The sequence below is a fragment of the Salmo trutta genome, chromosome 3, assembly GCF_901001165.1.
Source record: "Salmo trutta chromosome 3, fSalTru1.1, whole genome shotgun sequence".
In the NCBI taxonomy this organism is placed as follows: Eukaryota; Metazoa; Chordata; class Actinopteri; order Salmoniformes; family Salmonidae; genus Salmo; species Salmo trutta.
The window spans coordinates 72,848,448-72,871,001 of record NC_042959.1 but is presented as its reverse complement, the minus strand read 5'-3'; the positions used below and the strand labels follow the sequence as shown (position 1 = coordinate 72,871,001).

General features: G+C 44.7%; 1 protein-coding gene across 1 annotated transcript in view; it reads left to right on the top strand.

Moving 5' to 3' along the window:
• Positions 1 to 21,543, top strand: part of LOC115188374 (ephrin type-B receptor 5) — a gene marked incomplete in the record, with an annotated part of 53,156 nt that extends 31,613 nt beyond the window's left edge. The window contains 14 exon segments of the mRNA XM_029747180.1: positions 9,711 to 9,866; positions 12,336 to 12,607; positions 12,882 to 12,963; positions 16,776 to 16,900; positions 17,006 to 17,168; positions 17,279 to 17,393; positions 17,512 to 17,567; positions 18,128 to 18,244; positions 18,399 to 18,646; positions 18,879 to 19,097; positions 19,255 to 19,404; positions 19,774 to 19,958; positions 20,130 to 20,285; positions 20,404 to 21,543. Coding sequence (XP_029603040.1) covers positions 9,711 to 9,866; positions 12,336 to 12,607; positions 12,882 to 12,963; positions 16,776 to 16,900; positions 17,006 to 17,168; positions 17,279 to 17,393; positions 17,512 to 17,567; positions 18,128 to 18,244; positions 18,399 to 18,646; positions 18,879 to 19,097; positions 19,255 to 19,404; positions 19,774 to 19,958; positions 20,130 to 20,285; positions 20,404 to 20,509 — 2,150 coding nt within the window.
• Between the last annotated feature and the right edge of the window lie 1,011 nt (positions 21,544 to 22,554).

The following is a 22,554-nucleotide window of genomic DNA, read 5'->3' as shown; positions in this document are numbered from 1 at the left end:
TTTCTTTGGGGGGCCGCACAGCCCTCCATGTGCTCGCCAGAGGTAGCCTGACTGCCATTAGGTACCGAGATGAGATCCTCAGACCCCTTGTGAGACCATATGCTGGTGCGGTTGGCCCTGGGTTCCTCCTAATGCAAGACAATGCTAGACCTCATGTGGCTGGAGTGTGTCAGCAGTTCCTGCAAGAGGAAGGCATTGATGCTATAGACTGGCCCGCCCGTTCCCCAGACCTGAATCCAATTGAGCACATCTGGGACATCATGTCTCACTCCATTCACCAACGCCACGTTGCACCACAGACTGTCCAGGAGTTGGCGGATGCTTTAGTCCAGATCTTGGAGGAGATCCCTCAGGAGACCATCCGCCACCTCATCAGGAGCATGCCCAGGCGTTGTAGGGAGGTCATACAGGCACGTGGAGGCCACACACACTACTGAGCCTCATTTTGACTTGTTTTAAGGACATTACATCAAAGTTGGATCAGGCTGTAGTGTGGTTTTCCACTTTAATTTTGAGTGTGACTCCAAATCCAGACCTCCATGGGTTGATAAATTGGATTTCCATTGATTATTTTTGTGTGATTTTGTTGTCAGAACATTCAACTATGTAAAGAAAAAAGTATTTAATAAGATTATTTCTTTCATTCAGATCTAGGATGTGTTGTTTAAGTGTTCCCTTTATTTTTTTGAGCAGTATATATTCCTTAACACAGTTCCCTTAACACTGATGATGTATATTCCTTAACACAGTTCCCTTAACACTGATTATGTATATTCCTTAACACAGTTCCCTTAACACTGATGATGTATATTCCTTAACACAGTTCCCTTAACACTGATGATGTATATTCCTTAACACAGTTCCCTTAACACTGATGATGTATATTCCTTAAAACCTGTTGAGGACAGACGTTCCGCTTGCGGAACCCTGTTCCGCCGGCGGGACCCCTCGCTAACAGCCAATGGAATAGCAGGGCGCGAAATACAAAACAACAAAAATCTCATAATTCAAATTTCTCAAACAACCAACTATTTTACACCATTTTAAAGATAAACTTCTCGTTAATCCAACCACATTGTCCGATTTCAAGAAGGCTTTACGGTGAAAGCATAGCATTAGATTATGTTAGGAAATCACCTTGACAAGAAAAACCACACAGCCATTTTCCAAGCAAGGAGAGGCGTCACAAAAAACAGAAATACAGCTAAAATGAATCACTAACCTTTGACGATCTTCATCAGATGACACTCCCAGGACTCAATGTTACACAATACATGTATGTTTAGTTCGATAAAGTTAATATTTATATCCAAAAAACCCATTTTACATTGGCGCGTGATGTTCAGAAAATGTTTTGCTTCCAAAATCCCCGGTGAATGAGCACATCAATTTCCAAAAAAAAAAACTCATCATAAACGTTGATAAAATATTCAACAGGTATTGAAAGAATTATAGATACACTTTGTAACGCGGGTCGTATAAAGGGGACCAAGACGCAGCGTGTAGAGTGCTCATACTTTACTTTAATGAACACACTTAAACAAAACGACATCCAACAGTTCCGTCAGGTAACTAACAAAACGGAAAACAACTACCCACACCAACACAGGAAAAACAGGCTGCCTAAGTATGGCTTCCAATCAGAGACAACGATAGACAGCTGCCTCTGATTGGAAACCATACTTGGCGAAAACATAGAAAACAAAAACATAGAATGCCCACCCACCTATCACACCCCGACCTAACTAAACAGAGAAAACACAGCTCTCCTAGGTCAGAGCGTGACACACTTCTCCTTAATGCAACCGCTGTGTCAGATTTCAAAACAGCTTTACGGCGAAAGCACATTGTTCAATATTCTGAGTACAGTGCTCAGCCATCAAAGCAAGCTATAAAGTTACCCGCCAAGTTCTGGAGTCAACAAAACTCAGAAATAGTATTATAAATCTTCACTTACCTTTGCTGATCTTCATCGGAATGCACTCCCAGGGCTCCCACTTCCACAAGAAATGTTAGTTTTGTTCAATAAACTCCATATTTATGTCCAAATACCTCCTTTTGTTCGCGTGGTCAGATCACTATTCCAAAGGCAAAATGTGTGAGCGCAAAACCCGAGACGAAAAGTCAAAAAGTTCCATTACCGTTTGTAGAAACATGTCAAACGATGTTTACAATCAATCCTTAGGGTCTTTTTATCATAAATATTCGATAATATTCCAACCGGACAATAGCGTATTCATTACAGAGGAAAAAGAAGGAACTTCTGCCTCAGGCAGTCCACTTGTTGAGTCAGCTCTTATTCTCTCCCCAGTCACAGTAGAAGCATGAAACAAGGTTCTAAAGACTGTTGGCATGTAGTGGAAGCCTTAGGAAGTGCAAAATGACCCCACAGACACTGTAGTTTGAATAGGCAATCACTTCAAAAACTCCAAACCTCAGATTTCCCACTATCTGGTTGGATTTTTCTCAGGTTTTTGCCTGCCATATGAGTTCTGTTATACTCACAGACATCATTCAAACAGTTTTAGAGACTTCAGAGTGTTTTCTATCTAAATCTACTAATAATATGCAAATATTTGACTCTGGGCCCGAGTAGCAGGCAGTTTACTCTGGGCAGGCTTTTCATCCGAACGTGAAATACTGCCCCCTGTCCCAGGGTTTTAAGGTTTTAAGACAGTTCCCTTAACAATGATGATATATTTCTTTCATCACATTCCCAGTGGGTCAGAAGTTTACATACACTCAGTTAGTATTTGGTAGCATTGCCTTTAACCTCCCTGGGCAAGGTGGGATGCTTGCGTCCCACCCTAGTCAACAGCCAGTGGAATCGCGTGGCGCGAAATACAAATACCTCATCAATGCTATAACTTCAATTTCTCAAACATATGACTATTTTACACCATTTTAAAGATAAGACTCTCGTTAATCTAACCACACTGTCCGATTTCAAAAAGGCTTTACAGCGAAAGCAAAACATTAGATTATGTCAGGAGAGTACCCTGCCAAAAATAATCACACAGCCATTTTCAAAGCAAGCATATATGTCACAAAAACCAAAACCACAGCTAAATGCAGCACTAACCTTTGATGATCTTCATCAGATGACACTCCTAGGACATTATGTTATACAATACATGCATGTTTTGTTCAATCAAGTTCATATTTATATCAAAAACCAGCTTTTACATTAGCATGTGATGTTCAGAACTAGCATACCCACCGCAAACTTCCGGTGAATTTAATAAATTACTCACGATTAACGTTCACAAAATACATAACAATTATATTAAGAATTATAGATACAGAACTCCTTTATGCAATCGCGGTGTCAGATTTTAAAATAGCTTTTCGGCGAAAGCACATTTTGCAATATTCTGAGTAGATAGCCCGGCCATCACGGCTAGCTATTTTGACACCCACCAAGTTTGGCCCTCCCCAAACTCAGATTTACTATAAGAAAAATTGGATTACCTTTGCTGTTCTTTGTCAGAATGCACTCCCAGGACTTCTACTTCAACAACAAATGTTGTTTTGGTTCCAAATAATCCATAGTTATATTCAAATAGCTCCGTTTTGTTCATGCATTCAGGTCACTATCCGAAGGGTGACGCGCGAGCACATTTCGTGACAAAAAAAATCTAAATATTCCATTACCGTACTTAGAAGCATGTCAAACGCTGTTTAAAATCAATTTTTATGCGATTTTTCTCGTAAAATAGCGATAATATTCCAACCGGGCAACGTTGTATTCATTCAAAGGCTGAAAGAAAAAAATGGAGTAGTCTCGTGACTGCGCATCTCCAGTGTCACTGTCCCCAGGCTGACCACTTACAAATTCTCCTGATGTTCTTCGCCCAGAGACAGCAGACACCCCATTCCACTTTCTTGCAGTTTTAGAGAGCCAATGGAAGCCTTAGAAAATGTCACGTTACAGCACATATGCTGTATTTTTGATAGAGATGCAACAGAAGGACAACAAATTGTCAGACAGGGCACTTCCTGTATGGAATCTTCTCAGGTTTTGGCCTGCCATATGAGTTCTGTTATACTCACAGACACCATTCAAACAGTTTTAGAAACTTTAGAGTGTTTTCTATCCAAATCTACTAATTATATGCATATTCTAGTTTCTGGGCAGGAGTAGTAACCAGATTAAATCGGGTATGTTTTTTATCCGGCCGTGAAAATACTGCCACCTATCCCAAAGAAGTTAAGGCATGAGGTGTTTTTATATGAGACTGAGTGTAACCAGGGCAGGGCTTAAAGGGACATGGAGCAGATTAGAACATGTTATTACCATTCAATATGCATTTCCTGAACAAACGTCAAAAACTATAAAATGTCACAGACGTACAGTGGAGAGATGGAGAGAGAAACGGGGAGAGGATAGAGATCGACAGAAGCGAGAGAGGGAGGAGAGGATAGAGACAGACAGACGGGAGAGAGGGAGGAGAGGATAGAGACAGACAGAGGGAGGAGAGGCTAGAGATAGACAGACGGGAGAGAGGGAGGAGAGGATAGAGACAGACAGACGGGAGAGAGGGAGGAGAGGATAGAGAGAGACAGAGGGAGGAGAGGATAGAGATAGACAGACGGGAGAGAGGGAGGAGAGGATAGAGACAGACGGGAGAGAGGGAGGAGAGGATAGAGAGAGATAGACGGGAGAGGAGAGGATAGAGAGAGAGAAGGGAGAGATGGAAGTTAGGATAGAGAGAGAAGGGAGAGAGGGAGGTTATGATAGAGAGAGAGAAGGGAGAGAGGGAGGAGAGGATAGAGGGAGAGAGGGAGGAGAGGATAGAGGGAGAGAGGGAGGATAGAGATAGACAGACGGGAGAGAGGGAGGAGAGGATAGAGAGAGAGAAGGGAGAGAGGGAGGAGAGGATAGAGACAGACAGAAGGGAGAGAGGGAGGAGAGGATAGAGAGAGACAGAAGGGAGAGAGGGAGGAGAGGATAGAGATAGACAGAAGGGAGAGAGGGAGGAGAGGATAGAGAGAGACAGAAGGGAGAGAGGGAGGAGAGGATAGAGATAGACAGACGGGAGAGAGGGAGGAGAGGATAGAGAGAGAGAAGGGAGAGAGGGAGGAGAGGATAGAGAGAGATAGACAGAAGGGAGAGGGGGAGGAGAGGATAGAGAGAGACAGAAGGGGGAGAGGATAGAGACAGACAGAAGGGAGAGAGGGAGAAGAGGATAGAGATAGACAGAAGGGAGAGAGGGAGGAGAGAATAGAGATAGACAGACGGGAGAGAGGGAGGAGAGGATAGAGAGAGAGAGAAGGGAGAGAGGGAGGAGAGGATAGAAAGAGACAGAAGGGAACAAGATATTTGCCCATGGAACCATGTGTATTCATGTCTCCTGTGTGTGGCTGCATCTGCACTAGGACAAGTCTCTGTGTGTGTGTGTGTGTGTGTGTGTGTGTGTGTGTGTGTGTGTGTGTGTGTGTGTGTGTGTGTGTGTCAGATTAGAATGCTGGGAGCAAGACAGAATGAGCACATAAGAGAGAGAGAGAAGGAGAAATTGGGTCAGTGATCTAAATACCAAGTACAATGTCAACAGCAAATTATACACTTCATTGCCATCCATCCATCTCTCTCTCTCTCTCGCTCTCCCTTTGTTTCTGCTTATTATTCTCTTTTGGTTCTTTCCAATCTTTCTCTCTTTTTTCTTTCTCTCTCTTTCATTGTGTCCCTCTCTTTTTCTCTGCCACCATTTCAGTCCCATCCCTCTTTCCTTTCTACATCTCTCTCTCTCTCTCTCTCTCTCGGTCACTGTTAATGCATTGCGGTGTCCACTGCTGTTTGTTAATGTGTGTTTATTATTAACTCATTTTCCTCCCCCTCCTCTATACCCCCCCCCCCCCCTCTCTCTCTCTCTCCCTGTTCCTCACCCTTCCTCTCTCTCTCCCTGTTCCTCACCCTCACTCTCTCTCTCCCTGTTCCTCACCCTCCCTCTCTCACCCTCCCTCTCTCTCCCTGTTCCTCACCCTCCCTCTCTCTCCCTCCCTGTTCCTCACCCTCCCTCTCTCTCCTTCCCTGTTCCTCACCCTCCCTCTCTCACCCTCTCTCTCTCTCCCTGTTCCTCACCCTCCCTCTCTCTCCCTCCCTGTTCCTCACCCTCCCTCTCTCTCTCCCTGTTCCTCACCCTCCCTCTCTCTTCCTCCCTGTTCCTCACCCTCCCTCTCTCACCCTGCTCCTTCCCTCAGTATAGTGAGTGGTAATGTAAAGACATGCGGGCCTCCTCCTTCTCTCAGTATAGTGAGTGGTAATGTAAAGACATGCGGGCCTCCTCCTTCCCTCAGTATAGTGAGTGGTAATGTAAAGACATGCGGGCCTCCTCCTTCCCTCAGTATAGTGAGTGGTAATGTAAAGACATGCGGGCCTCCTCCTTCCCTCAGTATAGTGAGTGGTAATGTAAAGACATGCGGGCCTCCTCCTTCCCTCAGTATAGTGAGTGGTAATGTAAAGACATGCGGGCCTCCTCCTTCCCTCAGTATAGTGAGTGGTAATGTAAAGACATGTGGGCCTCCTCCTTCCCTCAGTATAGTGAGTGGTAATGTAAAGACATGCGGGCCTCCTCCTTCCCTCAGTATAGTGAGTGGTAATGTAAAGACATGCGGGCCTCCTCCTTCCCTCAGTATAGTGAGTGGTAATGTAAAGACATGCGGGCCTCCTCCTTCCCTCAGTATAGTGAGTGGTAATGTAAAGACATGCGGGCCTCCAGTTCATAATATACATAAGCTGTATTAACCGTCCATTGTGTGGAAACAGAGGGAGGGTGGATGGAGGAAGGGAGGGAGAGGGGGATGCAGACAGAGGAAGGGGCAGAGGGCAGAAGAGGGAGCAGTAATAGAAGCTGTGTGATTGGCTGAGAGGGGCGGAGGGGAGGGCAAATAGAAAGTGCGGGTTATTGTTGGCAATAGAAACAGCGGGGAAGTTTTGTAGTGAAGTCGTGTTCCGTGTCACAGCCCTATAGAACACGTCTGGTAATGTGTACCAGAGGCATGAAAGATGGATGGAACAATTCCCTTTTCTCTCCACTCCTCTACCAGTACTTCTTCTCTCTTTCTCTCTTTCTGTGTCTCACATTCCACCCTCTTTTCCCACTATAACTACCCCACCTTCCTTATCATCTCCCTCCATCTCTCTAACGGTCTCAATCATCCTCTCTCTCTTTCTGATTCCCTCTCCTCTACTCTCACTCCATCCCTCACCACCTTCTCTCTTTCTAAGGGGAGGAGAGAGGAGGAGAGTGGAGCAGAGTGGAGCAGAGTGGAGGAGAGTGGAGGAGAGTGGAGGAGAGAGGAGGAGAGAGGAGGAGAGGCGTTTCTCACTCCCCCTCGTACCTCCTCTTTCCTCCTCCCTCTTCCTCTCTGCTCCTCTCTCCTCCTCTTTCCTCCTCTCTGCTCCTCTCATCTCCTCCTCTCTCCTCCTCTCTTCTCTGCTCCTTTCTCCTCCTTTCTCCTCCTATCTCCTCCTCTCTTCTCCTATCTCATCCTCTCTCATCCTCTCTCATCCTCTTTCCTCCTCTTTCCTCCTCATCTCTCCTCCTTTCTTCTCCTCTCTGTCCTTCTCTCCTCCTCTCTCCTCCTCTCTGCTCCTCTCTCCTCCTCTCTCCTCTGCCCTCCCCTTTCTTCTTTCCTCTTTTCCACTACCAAGTTCTCTCGCTCTCCCTCTTCGTCCCTCTTTCTCATCTATCATTCTCTCTCTTTCTCCCTCTCTCCTCCCTCTTTCTCCATCTCTCTCTCTCCCTCTCTCTCTCTCCTTCTCCCTCTCTCTATCTTTCCACCCCTCTCCAACTTCACGCCTGTGTCTGAGAGTAGATCTGTGCTCTTCCAGACAAGTGAGAACATAGGAAGCCTTTTATCTGTTTAAACATCTCCCCTGTCTCTCCACGTCTCCTCTATTCCCTCTCTCTCTTTTACTGTCTCCCTGTACACATGCATTCTCTCAAACACACCCACAGACACGCGCACATACCCACACACACACTCACACACACCTCTTGTCAACCTTTGGAGGTGGTACATGCTGGTGAAAAGGTTATCTAAATAAGGTCAGAGGATGTGAGAGGTGTTCAGCAGAGTACTCAGACCACCATGTCCAAGGACTGTCACACACACACACACACACACACACACACACACACACACACACACACACACACACACACACACACACACACACACACACACAATGACAGATACACACACACACACACAATGACAGATACACACACACACACACACACACAATGACAGATACACACACACACACACACACACAATGACAGATACACACACAAACACACACAATGACAGGTACACACACACACACACACACACAATGACAGGTACACACACACACAATGACAGATACACACACACACAATGACAGATACACACACACACAATGACAGATACACACGCACAATGACAGATGCACACACGCACAATGACAGATACACACACACACACACACACACAATGACAGATACACATGCACACACACAATGACAGATACACACGCACAATGACAGATACACACACGCACAATGACAGATACACACACACACACTCGCACAATGACAGATACACACACGCACGCACAATGACAGATACACACCCGCACAATGACAGATACACACGCACAATGACAGATACACACGCACAATGACAGATACACACACGCACAATAACAGATACACACACACACACACACACACACCCACACACAATGACAGATACACATACACACACACACAATGACAGATACACACGCACAATGACAGATACACACACACACACACAATGACAGATACACACACACACACGCACAATGACAGATACACACACACACGCACAATGACAGATACACACACAATGACAGATAAACACACTTTTTTCTTTCTCTCTCTTTATCTCGCTCTGTGCCTGTCCCATAACCCCCAGTAGTTATCACCTAACATAAGAACAGACCATGCTAAAAGTGTTCGGAGAATATTTTCAGGAATGAAAAAAACCTTTTTTTATAAGGTCTCATATGACTGATAACACTCTCTCTATCTCTCTCTCTATCTCTCTATCTCTCTATCTCTATCTCTCCTCATCTCTCCACATCTGCAACAGCAGTTAGACACTTATAAGACAGAGACATGCACTCTTCAAGTCTGGAACAGCATTCATAGACTTGAAGAGTACCTGTCTCTGTCTTATAAGTGTCTAACTGCTGAGAGCTACAGTATAGGCAGAATCTCTCACTGCATTACAGTACGTTCAGAGAGAGCTACAGTATAGGCAGAATCTCTCACTGCATTACAGTACGTTCAGAGAGAGCTACAGTATAGGCAGAATCTCTCACTGCATTACAGTACGTTCAGAGAGAGCTACAGTATAGGCAGAATCTCTCACTGCATTACAGTACGTTCAGAGAGAGCTACAGTATAGGCAGCTAGTACAGTAAGTACATTCTTCTCTATGATCATGTGTGAACTGTAGTTGATGAGTGCTGTTTTAATCTTGATCCAGGCACTAGAACTGACCCAAAGAGATCTCTATCTCTCTCTCTCTCTCTCTCTCTCTCTCTCTCTCTCTCTCTCTCTCTCTCTCTCTCTCTCTCTCTCTCTCTCTCTCTCTCTCTCTCTCTCTCTCTCTCTCTCTCTCTCTCTCTCTCTCTCTCTCTCTCTCTCTCTCTCTCTCTCTCTCTCTCTCTGCAGCATGTCCAGTGGGGTACTTTAAGTCGGTGTTGGGTTTGGTTCCGTGTTCAGCGTGTCCGTCTAACAGCAGAACCAGTCAGGAGGGATCGCGTGTGTGTGAGTGTCGCAGCGGCTTCTACAGAGGACCCGCCGACGTCAACTCCTCCGCCTGCACAAGTGAGCTATTTGTGTGTGTGTGTGTGTGTGTGTGTGTGTGTGTGTGTGTGTGTGTGTGTGTGTGTGTGTGTGTGTGTGTGCGAATCAGATTAGCTACATACACTAGCAGCATTATGTAACAAATAGATCTGTCTGATTAAAAAGCTTTCACCTTTCTTGAGATGATGTAACATATATATTTAGTCATTTAGTCGATGCTTTTACCCAGAGATAAGTATCTACTTCAGCACATATAATATGTACAGTGCTTTCAGAAAGTATTCACACCTCCTGACTTATTCCACATTTTGTTGTGTTACAACCTGAATTCAAAATGGATTCCATAGATTTTTTCTCTCACCCATCTATACACAGTACCCCATAACGACAAAGTGAATTTTTGTAAATGTAATGAAAATGAAATACAGAAATATCTCATTTACATAAGTATTTGAACCCCTGAGTGATGCATGTTAGAAACACATTTGGCAGTGATTACAGCAATTACAGGTTACAGCTGATTACAGATTACAGCTGATTACAGGTTACAGCTGATTACAGATTACAGCTGAGTCTTTGCCCACCTGGATTGTACAATATTTGCACATTATTATTTTTTAAATTCTTCAAGCGCTGTCAAGTTTGTTGTTGATTATTGCTAGACAGACATTTTCAAGTCTTACCATAGATTTTCAAGTCGATTTAAATCGAAACTGTAACTAGGCCACTCAGGAACATTCACTGTGTTCTTGGTAAGCAACTCCAGTGTTAGAAACACCTTCCTAATATTGAGTTGAACCCCCCTTTGCCCTCAGAACAGCCTCAATTCGTCGGGGTATGGACTCTACAAGGTGTTGAAAGAGTTCCACAGGGATGCTGGCCCATGTTGACTCCAATGCTTCCCACAGTTGTCATGTTGGCTGGATATTATTGGGTGGTGGACCATTGTTGATACACACGGGAAACTGTTAAAGTGTGAAAAAACCCAGCAGCGTTGCAGTTCTTGAAAAACTACAACCGGTACGCCTGGCACCTACTACCATACCCCGTTCAAAGGCACTTAAATCTTTTGTCTTGGTCATTCACCCTCTGAATGGCACACATACACAATCCATGCATCAATTGTCTCAAGGCTTAAAAATCCTTCTTTACACTGATTGAAGTGGATTTAACAAGTGACATCAGTGATGTGTTGTGTTGGATTTGCCCCAAACATAACACTTTGTATTCAGGACATAAAGTTTATTTTTTTGCAGTATTATTTTAGTGCCTTGTTGCAAACAGGATGCGTGTTTTGGAATATTTCTATTCTGTACAGGCTTCCTTCTTTTCACCCTGTCAATTAGATTAGAATTGTGGAGTAACTACAATGTTGTTGATCCATCCTCAGTTTTTCCTCACAGCCATTAAACTCTGTAACTGTTGTAAAGTCACCATTGGCCTCATGGTAAAAATCCCTGAGTGGTTTCTTTCTTCTCTGGCAGCTGAGTTAGGGAAGGATGCCTGTATTTTGGAAGTGTAATTAATAACTTCACCATGCTCATAGGAATATTCAATGTCTGCTTTTTTATTTTTACCCATCTACCAATAGCTGCACTTCTTTGCGTGGCATTGGAAAACCTCCCTGGTCTTTGTGGTTGAATCTGTGTTTGAAATTCACTGCTCGACTGAGGGACCTTACAGATAATTGTATGTGTGGGGTACAGTGATGAGGTAGTCATTTAGAAATCATGATAAACACTATTATTGCTCACAGAGTCCATGCAACTTATTATGTGACTTGTTAAGCAAACTTTTTACTCCTGAACTTATTTGGGCTTGCAATAACAAAGGGGTTGAATATTTATTGACTCAAGACATTTCAGCTTTTCATTTTGTATTAATTTGTAAAAATGTCTAAAATCATAATTCAACTTTGACATTATGGGCTATTGTGTATAAGGCATTTGACTCAATTGTATCTATTTTAAATTCAGGCTGAAACACAACAACATGTGGAAAAGGTCAGGGGTGAACTTTCTGAAGGCACTCATCCCTCTAATTCAGCATTTTCTTTCCTTCTCTATTTCTCCCTCCCTTACTCTCTCTCCTTCCTTCCCTCTTTCTCCCTCCCTTACTCTCTCCTTTCTCAGTCCCTTACTCTCTCTCCTTCCTTCCCTCTTTCTCAGTCCCTTACTCTCTCTCCTTCCTTCCCTTCTTATCCATCTCTCTCTTCATCTATTCCTAGATTACATTGAAATGATTAGATTATTGTTCACTAACATATATTCTGCCTTACTTTCTATGCCCCATTTGTCTCCCCAGTCCCCATCCCTCTCTCTCTGTCATCACTCATTCTCTCTATCTGTCCCTGAGATATGATCATGTGTCAACTGGAGTTGATGAGTGCTGTTTTAATGTGCTGATCCTGGCACTAGTACTGACCCAAAGAGGTTCAAAATGTTTAATCTCTCACTCCCCCCTCTATATCTCTCTCTCTCCCCCCTCCAGGCTCTCCCTCTGCTCCGACCTCTGTCTCCTGGGAGTATGAGAGTGGTGATGGTGGGGTGTCTCTGCGCTGGCGCCCTCCAGTGGACATGGGGGGTCGTAGCGAGGTGTGGTACGGGGTGGTGTGTAGGATCTGTCCCTCGGCCACCTTCGCCGCCCCGGGGGCGTGCTCCTGGTGTGGAGAGGCGGTCACCTTCACCCCATCCCAGACTGGCATCAAGCAGACCAAGGTCACCCTCAACAACCTGCTCACCAGAGTCACCTACCTTATACAGGTATGACTACAACTCCCATGAGCACTAGATTTACATGCCTCTTACAGGTAGGACTATAACTCCCATGAGTACGAGAGTTAACTATCTCATACAGGTAGAACTAAAACTTCCCTGATCACCTACCCCATATAGACACTACATTTCCCATCACCTACCTCATACAGGTATAAAACTTGTTTATTAGAGTCACCTACCTCATATAGATACTGGATTAAATGTACATCCACTTAGTTAACCTAACCTTGTCTTACTTTTTTCTGCTGTTGATTGACAGGTGCAAGCGGTCAATGATGTCTCAGCTCTGAGTCCTTTCCCACCTCAATTCACCAGCATCAATTTCACTACTAGCCAATCAGGTGAGAGCATGAGTCAGGCTTAAAGGGCCCTTCTGCCACTTTTCATCTCCAGCACCAAACCAGTGTCTACATACAGTGGGGCAAAAAAGTATTTAGTCAGCCACCAATTGTGCAAGTTCTCCCACTTAAAAAGATGAGGCCTGTAATTTTCATCATAGGTACACGTCAACTATGACAGACAAAATGAGAAAAAGATATCCAGAAAATCACATTGTAGGATTTTTTATGAATTTATTTGCAAATTATGGTGGAAAATAAGTATTTGGTCAATAACAAAAGTTTATCTCAATACTTTGTTATATACCCTTTGTTGACAATGACGCAGGTCAAACGTTTTCTGTAAGTCTTCACAAGGTTTTCACACACTGTTGCTGGTATTTTGGCCCATTCCTCTATGCAGATCTCCTCTAGAGCAGTGATGTTTTGGGGCTGTCGCTGGGCAACACGGACTTTCAACTCCCTCCAAAGATTTTCTATGGGGTTGAGATCTGGAGACTGGCTAGGCCACTCCAGGACCTTGAAATGCTTCTTACGAAGCCACTCCTTTGTTGCCCGGGCGGTGTGTTTGGGATCATTGTCATGCTGAAAGACCCAGCCATGTTTCATCTTCAATGCCCTTGCTGATGGAAGTAGGTTTTCACTCAAAATCTCACGATACATGGCCCCATTCATTCTTTCCTTTACACAGATCAGTCGTCCTGGTCCCTTTGCAGGAAAAACAGCCCCAAAGCATGATGTTTCCACCCCCATGCTTCACAGTAGGTATGGTGTTCTTTGGATGCAACTCAACATTCTTTGTCCTCCAAACACGACGAGTTTAGTTTTTACCAAAAAGTTCTATTTTCATCTGACCTTATGACATTCTCCCAATCCTCTTCTGGATCATCCAAATGCTCTCTAGCAAACTTCAGACGGGCCTGGACATGTACTGGCTTAAGCAGGGGGACACGTCTGGCACTGCAGGATTTGAGTCCCTGGCGGCGTAGTGTGTTACTGATGGTAGGCTTTGTTACTTTGGTCCCAGCTCTCTGCAGGTCATTCACTAGGTCCCCCCGTGTGGTTCTGGGATTTTTGCTCACCGTTCTTGTGATCATTTTGACCCCACGGGGTGAGATCTTGCGTGGAGCCCCAGATCGAGGGAGATTATCAGTGGTCTTGTATGTCTTCCATTTCCTAATAATTGCTCCCACAGTTGATTTCTTCAAACCAAGCTGCTTACCTATTGCAGATTCAGTCTTCCCAGCCTGGTTCAGGTCTACAATTTTGTTTCTGGTGTCCTTTGGCAGCTCTTTGGTCTTGGCCATAGTGGAGTTCGGAGTGTGACTGTTTGAGGTTGTGGACAGGTGTCTTTTATACTGATAACAAGTTCAAACAGGTGCCATTAATACAGGTAACGAGTGGAGGACAGAGGAGCCTCTTAAAGAAGAAGTTACAGGTCTGTGAGAGCCAGAAATCTTGCTTGTTTGTATTGACCAAATACTTATTCCACCATAATTTGCAAATAAATTCATTAAAAATCCTACAATGTGATATTCTGGATTTTTTTTCTTCTCATTTTGTCTGTCATAGTTGAAGTGTACCTATGATGAAATTTACAGGCCTCTCTCATCTTTTTAAGTGGGAGAACTTGCACAATTGGTGGCTGACTAAATACTTTTTTGCCCCACTGTACGTGAAAACAGTGCATTTCTCTGATCTGTGGTTAAAAAGCTTCTCTGTAACATCACACTGTAGGATTAAAAGTAATTTTCAAATCCTTCAAGAAGTTTCTAGTCTTGCTCCCCACGTCACCGTGAATCTCATAGTGTTTGAAAATCACTTTTTTTGTTGTAACTTTTGATGATGTCATCGGGTAGAACTTTTTAGCTTCATATTTTTTCAACAAAACTTAGAAATGCGCCGTTTTCACATATGTTGACACTGGTATTGTTACTGGAGAGAATGAACATGAGAATGAAAAGTGGTGAAGTTGCCCTTTAAGGAGTGTGACAAGAGAGTAAATTTTTGTGTGTGTGTGTGTGTGTGTGTGTGTGTGTGTGTGTGTGTGTGTGTGTGTGTGTGTGTGTGTACTTCATGTCTGTCTGTCAGTCTACATCAGTTTCTTTGAGTATGGGTGTCTATCTCTCTCTCTTTTCTGCTCTCCATCTTTTCCGGTCCTGCTCTCTGGACTCGATATCCTGTCAGCTCACATTATGCTCAGAAGAGCGATATAGAGAGGGACGGAGAGAGAGGGAGAGAGTTTACAGACAGACAGTTTAGACAGACAGTTTATAGACAGACAGTTTATAGACAGACAGAGAGAAACTTGTAACTTTTTATTTAGCTATTTTCCTCCTTTTGAAAATAAAGAATTTCTTATAGCCAATTAGATTTGAAAAAATAACATTTTGAAGCCCCCATACGGGCAGAGATCTGCTAATAATAATGGTATTATTAGGTTGTTATAACCTCTGTTTGTGTTGCCTTCTGTGAGTTAGAGAAAGCATTTGGGGTTGTGAAATGACAGGAATTCTAATAGATATGACCATTGTAAGCACAGAGTCATACTGGGCCTGTTCCCAGCCGTGGTGGCACAGCTAAGTCTGGCAGGCAAGTCCATTCCACAGATAGAACAATGAGACAAGTCCATTCCACAGATAGAACAATGAGACAAGTCCATACCACAGATAGAACAATGAGACAAGTCCATTCCACAGATAGAACAATGAGACAAGTCCATACCACAGATAGAACAATGAGACAAGTCCATACCACAGATAGAACAATGAGACAAGTCCATACCACAGATAGAACAATGAGACAAGTCCATTCCACAGATAGAACAATGAGACAAGTCCATACCACAGATAGAACAATGAGACAGATGTTTCAATGGATGTATAAATGTGAAGCATCTGGTTGGCGTTTCAACTCACTAGCAAATATGGTGATGAGAGTAAGCCCAGTGGCTGAGATTCTGATCATTTTCTCATTGATTAAACATTTGATCTCCATACAGTTATCTGTTTCCAAAACTATAATCTGTAACAAACAGAGTGGACTGTGTTTTTTTATACTTTACCCTTTGCCAACGTTTCTAAAAAGGTTGTTGTTTAGAAGGAGTGCGAGGGCTAGTTGAGTTATTGCAGACAGGCACTTCATAGTAGGCGTTCCCTAACGGAAATATGCAAATAGTTGTATTTATTTATTTTTTTTATTTATTTTTTTATTTAACTAGGCAGTCAGTTAAGAACAAATTCTTATTTACAATGACGGCCTACCAAAAGGCAAAAGGCCTCCTGTGTGGACGGGGACTGGGATTAAAAATAAATAAATAACATAAATATAGGACAAAACACACATCACGACAAGAGAGACAACACAACACTACATAAAGAGAGACCTACGACAACAACATAGCAAGGCAGCAACACATGACAACACAGCATGGTAGCAACACAACATGACAACAACATGGTAGAAACACAACATGGTAGTAGCAGAAAAAGGCTAGAACGCTCCAATAGGATCTCACTAGCTTGTGCTTAGCTCTGCCCACCTCCTTGCTTGTTCTTCCCACTATGATTCATTTTCTCCCATTGGAAACGACAGGCTCTGGTCTATCTTGGGTCAGTTATACAAATCTTTGGCCATACACACTCTACAGACCTGGCTCATTCACTAGTCTGTGTCATGCTGCCCCCATCTGATCAATACAGAAATGACATGATCTGGCAAGGCCAGCTTGTGTTCTCCCTCCTGTTCCTCTTTCTTCCTCCCTCTTTCTTTACAAAACTCATACATCTCTCTCACCATCTCTCTCTCTCTCCCAGTGCCCTCTCCGGTCCCTAGCCTGCACCAGTTAAGTCGAGCCCCAGACTCCATCACCCTGTCCTGGCCACAGCCTGACAGACCCAATGGAGACATACTGGAGTACCAGCTCAGATACTATGACAAGGTATAGGCTACACACACATGCACGCACATATGCATGTAGACACAAGTACATACACCCAGAGACTGAACCATTCTCTCTCTCTCCCTCCCTCCCCCTCTCTCCCAGGGTTCAGATGAGGACAGTGCAGTGAGTGTGTTCAGTGAGACCAACACAGTGACCGTCAACTCTCTGGCTCCTGGCTCCATCTACGCCTTCCAGATCAGGGCCCGCAACGAGAGGGGCTATGGCCCCTACAGTCATACTATCTACTTCACTACATTGGCCCTAGGTAACTCACACACAAACACACAAATGCACACGCCACACACACACTCACATACACACACAGTCAAACACACCCTCTAAATCTTTCTCTGTTTCTCACTTTTTCTTTCTCAGAGGGGAGTTCTAAGCAGATCCAGAATCGGCTCCCTCTATTGGTCGGTTCTGTGATGGGCGGGGCAGCCTTCCTCCTGGTCGTTGTGGCGATAGTGGTTGTTTTTGTGTTCCGCAGGTGAGTGGGTCCTTAACTCCTATCCACACATACATGATCATGTCACACTCATGTCACACACACACACACACACACAGTGCAATGTTCTGAAACACTGGTTTGATGTGTCTCTACTCAGTAAGAGGAGGGAGAGCCCCTACAGTGACAGACTCCAGAGGTACATCAGCCACAAAGGTGAGTCAGCGTGTAGGATGACTACTATTATCATTCTGTCTGTAATATTCTCAGCTGCACATACAGTATATGCTACTTCTATGGTGTTGTTGACATGTTGGTGCAGAGGATGCCGCCGCACTGTGTTATAGAGGACAATGGAAGTAGTGACCGTGTCTAATTCCCATTACCATCATAACCCCAAGGGCTTGTGGGAGAAAGAGGGGGTGAGGGGAGGGAAAGACAGAGAAGAAGAGAGAGTGACAGCATGAGACATCTGTAGAGAGACAGAGAGAAAAAGACATGGGCAATGAAAGGGAGAGGGATAAGGAGGGAGAAAGATGAGGAGAGGAAGAAATACATGTTCTGCTTGTCCAAATGCAGCATGTTTTTATTGAGGGTGACATTATCCCTCTGGGCTCAGTGTTCTGCCATCATGCAGCATGTCACGCAGCATGGCTTGACCCAGACATGTCAAAGTCTAGGGCCAAATACTGTGCATCAACACACTGTACAGGCCCTATTTTGTTATTGTACTGGTTCACTACAGCCAACCCTGCTCTGTGTGTTCCCTCTGGCAGGGGGGGTGAAGTACTACGTGGACCCTTCCACCTATGAGGACCCCAGTGAGGCGGTCAAGGAGTTTGCCCGTGAGATCGACCCCTCTCACCTCAAGATAGAAGAGGTGATTGGTGCAGGTAGGGGTCCTGGTTTGATCCATGCTTACAGGGATAGTTCTGTAAAAAGCTTGTCAGGTGTTTTCATAGCTCATAAGTTGGGCCAGGAGTCAAGCTGGGTCCAAACTCAACTCATAATATCTCTCTCTCTCTCTCCCACCCTTTCCCCCACCAGCCCAGTTTGGGGAGGTGTCTCGGGGGCGCTACCGGCCCCTGGGTCGTAGGGAGGTGCTGGTGGCGGTGAAGATGCTGCGCTGGGGCGTGACAGACAGAGAAAAGGCAGTGTTTATGACCGAGGCGGGGGTGCTGGGACAGTTTGACCACCCCAACGTGCTGAAGCTGGAGGGGGTGGTCACACACAACCCACCAGAGAGGATCATCACTGAGTTCATGGAGAATGGACCACTGGATGCCTTCCTCAGGGTGAGAGCTACAACATCTACATCATGTTCGACCAAGAACTACAACTCCCACCTACACCATGTTCGACCAAGAACTACAACTCCCATCTACACCATGTTAGACTAAGAACTACAACTCCCATCTACACAGTAACGAACTCCTCAGGGTGAGACTGAAAAAACAGTACATTATATTACAATAACTGACCATAATCTATCTCTCTCTCTATCTCTCCATCTCTCTCACCCCCCAGGAGAATGAGGACCAGTTCAGTGTTCTCCAGCTGGTAGGGATGGTGAGGGGTGTTGGGGCTGGGATGAGGTACCTCTCTGAGAGGAACTTTGTCCACCGGGACCTGTCTGCCAGGAACGTGTTGGTCAACTCTAACCTGGTGTGTAAGGTGTCTGACTTTGGCCTGTCGCGCCTCATGAGCAGCCTGGACCACAACATGCCCACCTACACTGCCTCACTGGTACATGCTGCTGGGAAATTGAGTTTTCCTGTTGTTATGCTTTTGTGTTTGTTTAATGATGTTTAGTTTTGTATTTCCACTCTAAAAGACTACTTATGTTATTAGAATATCACAACATTCACAGTCCTCAACCACTCACCCTTCTCTCTCCTCTCAGGGCAGTAAGATTCCGGTCAGGTGGACAGCCCCGGAGGCCTTCCAGCATCGGAAATTCAGCTCAGCTAGTGATGTCTGGAGCTTCGGAGTGCTCATGTGGGAAGTGATGTCATATGGCGAGCGGCCATACTGGGACATGAGCAATCAGGAAGTGAGTTGTGGGAGGGTTAAGTGAGAGCCAAACAGAGACTAAACACACTGACAGCTGAACAGAATGGTTAATCATCTCTAAGTCCCTCTGTACTGCTGGGACCTCTCTATATAGGGCAGCTTGTTAACATCCAGATGGTTACTAATACCCTTCCTCCTTCTTTCTCTCTCCCCCTCTCTCTCTCTGCCTCTCGCTCTCTCTCTGCCTCTCTCTCTCTCCCCCTCTCGCTCTCTCTCTTCTTGCTCTTCTTGCTCTTCCTCCCTTCGCCACTCTCTCTCTCCCTTTGCCTCTCTGTCTCCCTCTCCCTGGCCCTGTCCCCCTTCTTTCTCCCCTCCCCTACCTCCTCTCTCTTCCCTCTCTATAATACAGGTAATGAAGGTGGTAGCAGACCAGTACCGTCTCCCAGCCCCTCATAACTGTCCTCCAGCGCTCCACTCCCTGATGCTGCAGTGTTGGCAGGCTGAGAGGGGCGACCGGCTAGGCTTCGACTCCCTCCTCTCCTCCCTGGACAGGCTCATACGACACCCTGCCTCCCTCAAGGCAGAGCATCCCCGGTGAGACTACATCTGCCTTTTCTTCCATATTTTACACAGCAGACGTAACGGATCACATTCACAAACAGTGATCTTAGGAGAGCATGTATTACGTTATCATGTAAATGTATTGAATCATTGCTATGTTAGGCCAATCATTTTCGATCTCGATCTTTCCCTCTCCAACTCAAGCTCCACCCAGCCACTGCTGAGCCCCACCCCCACAGACCTGTCGTCGGTGGCGACGGTCAGTGAGTGGCTGACAGCGTTGAGGATGGACAGATATAAGGACCAGTTTGAGAGGGCACATCTGGACACACTGGACCGAGTCAGCAGGGTAACCATGGAGTGAGTCCTGGGCTTCCATTTCAATATCAATAAAGTTATTTTCATAAAATGCTAATCATGCTATTATAAGCAATTGATACTTTTCTGAACTCTCTCTCTCGTTCTCTCCTTCCCTCAGGGATGTGCAGAACCTGGGGGTGAACCTGTTGGGACACCAGAGGAAGATCACCAATGCAGCCCAGCAGCTCAGAACTCACCTCACCCAGGGCCAGGTGGAGGTCTAGAACCCACCTATCACCTGAGAGCTTCACAGGAAGTAACAGAGAGATGCACTATTGGAGCTGTAGTCCAAGGCAAAGCAAGATCTGGGAGGAGAGTTGCTGAGGAGGAACAGGAAGATTTGAAGGGGAAAAGTCTTAAAAAATGTGTTTTATTTCACTTGTTTGCTGTTGTTACCATTCTAACTCTCTCTTTGCCAGTCTTTACCTCTCTCTTCCTCCTCTCTTTTCTCTCACTCCTCCCACGTTGTCTCACTACTGTCCCTCCCTCTTTCACTCGTAAGTGTCACCACCCTCAATAAATGAAAACAGTGAAAATGTATTTTTTACCCAAACATAGGGATCTCCAGTCACAAGCAATTGCATAGACAATCAAAACTGATTTTACTGATTAATGTTGATATCATGAACACTGTTCATGATTATTTGTTAAGCTACATCACATCATCTGTACTGAAATCATAAAATGGCAACCCTTGTTGACTAAACATTAGCCAATGGTTTTTCCCATCAGTCACTAGCCTGGTCACTTTTATGAGGATTATTCCATTAGACTCAAGAAATGGGGTTGTAGTTTATGTCGTGGCAGAATGGAGTCACCCACCATTGAGCAGCACCCCCCTCTGTTTATATTTCACAGTTCACATTCCTTTTTTATAGATAAAGTCACTGGGTCATTTGAGCATTGTGAATGTGAAATGGTTTAACTGGACTATGTGATCTGATTGCCCATCGAAGTAAGGAAGGCGATGTTATGCATTGTAAGTATTCTGGGTCTGTTTGTGTTAATGTTCGTGTGTGTGTGTGTGTGTGTGTGTGTGTGTGTGTGTGTGTGTGTGTGTGTGAGTACGTGCGTGTGAGTATGTGCGTGTGTGAGTACGCGCGTGCGTGATGAAATCCCCAACAACTGAGGAGGGTCACCATTCTGTGTCGCTCCTCCTTGAACTATGCGCCGTCCGGGTAACAAAATCACACAGTTTCCCTGTAACAATAAATCCATAGCACTTACAGTACAATAAAACATATCAACATTTGTAACATGACAGTTTAATTCACACAGTAATATTAATTTCATCCGTCTTCACATCTCCAATGGTTTCCACGCTCCCAGGGTTCTGTGTTCTGTCTCTCCCTGGAGAAAGCCTCAGATGAGGTGTGTTTGACCCCTTTGATAGCCCACAGATTGTCAGCCATCCAGAACAGTGTCATAAATCGGGATTTTGTCATCACTCTGGACCTCGCCACCTACAAGTCTCCAGTCGTGAGCTTCACCTTCTCTCATTCTTCGATTGTTTGTTTGTTTGTGTGTGTGTGTGTGTGTGTGTGTGTGTGTGTGTGTGTGTGTGTGTGTGTGTGTGTGTGTGTGTGTGTGTGTGTGTGTGTGTGTGTGTGTGTGTGTGTGTGTGTGTGTGTGTGTGTGTGTGTGTGTGTGCACTTGAGTAAGTGTGTTTATTTTTATGTGTTCACCACTATTCCACTATTGTGCAAATTTGTAAAATAAAGAATATGATTTTATTTAAATCACTGCATTAAGCCTGTTATGTGTCTGACACATAAAAACAGTTTAATCACCAGGGGGCAGTAGCGATTTTAGCATGTCAATCTTGGTGGGGCAAACTCAAAAACAAATTGCCAGCAAAGCCACTACACAACACTAAGCAATACATGAATTGCACTATAACGGTGAAAACTGTGCCCACAAACTGTTGGGGCACTGTTTCTTTTCAGCACCATGCAGGGAATCCTTACGTTTGTTACACCTGGCTATCAGCGGAGCCTTGTCTGGCAGCGAAACAGTTCATTCAGCCTCATTTACTGCCTTTTTAAAAAACATGGCTGTTATGGCTGACTTGCTTAAACAAATGAGGTTTCTACTGACAATTGAGATGTAGAAATATGGCATAAGGGAACGGTGAGCGGATAAGGGGCTATCCGTAATTTCGATTAAGACATTCATGAGCGAGCTAAGACGGACGTAGTCAATATAACCATTTTTTTAGCACTTTTAAAATGTACAGCGACAGAATTCAGAACATGGGCCATTCTTACAG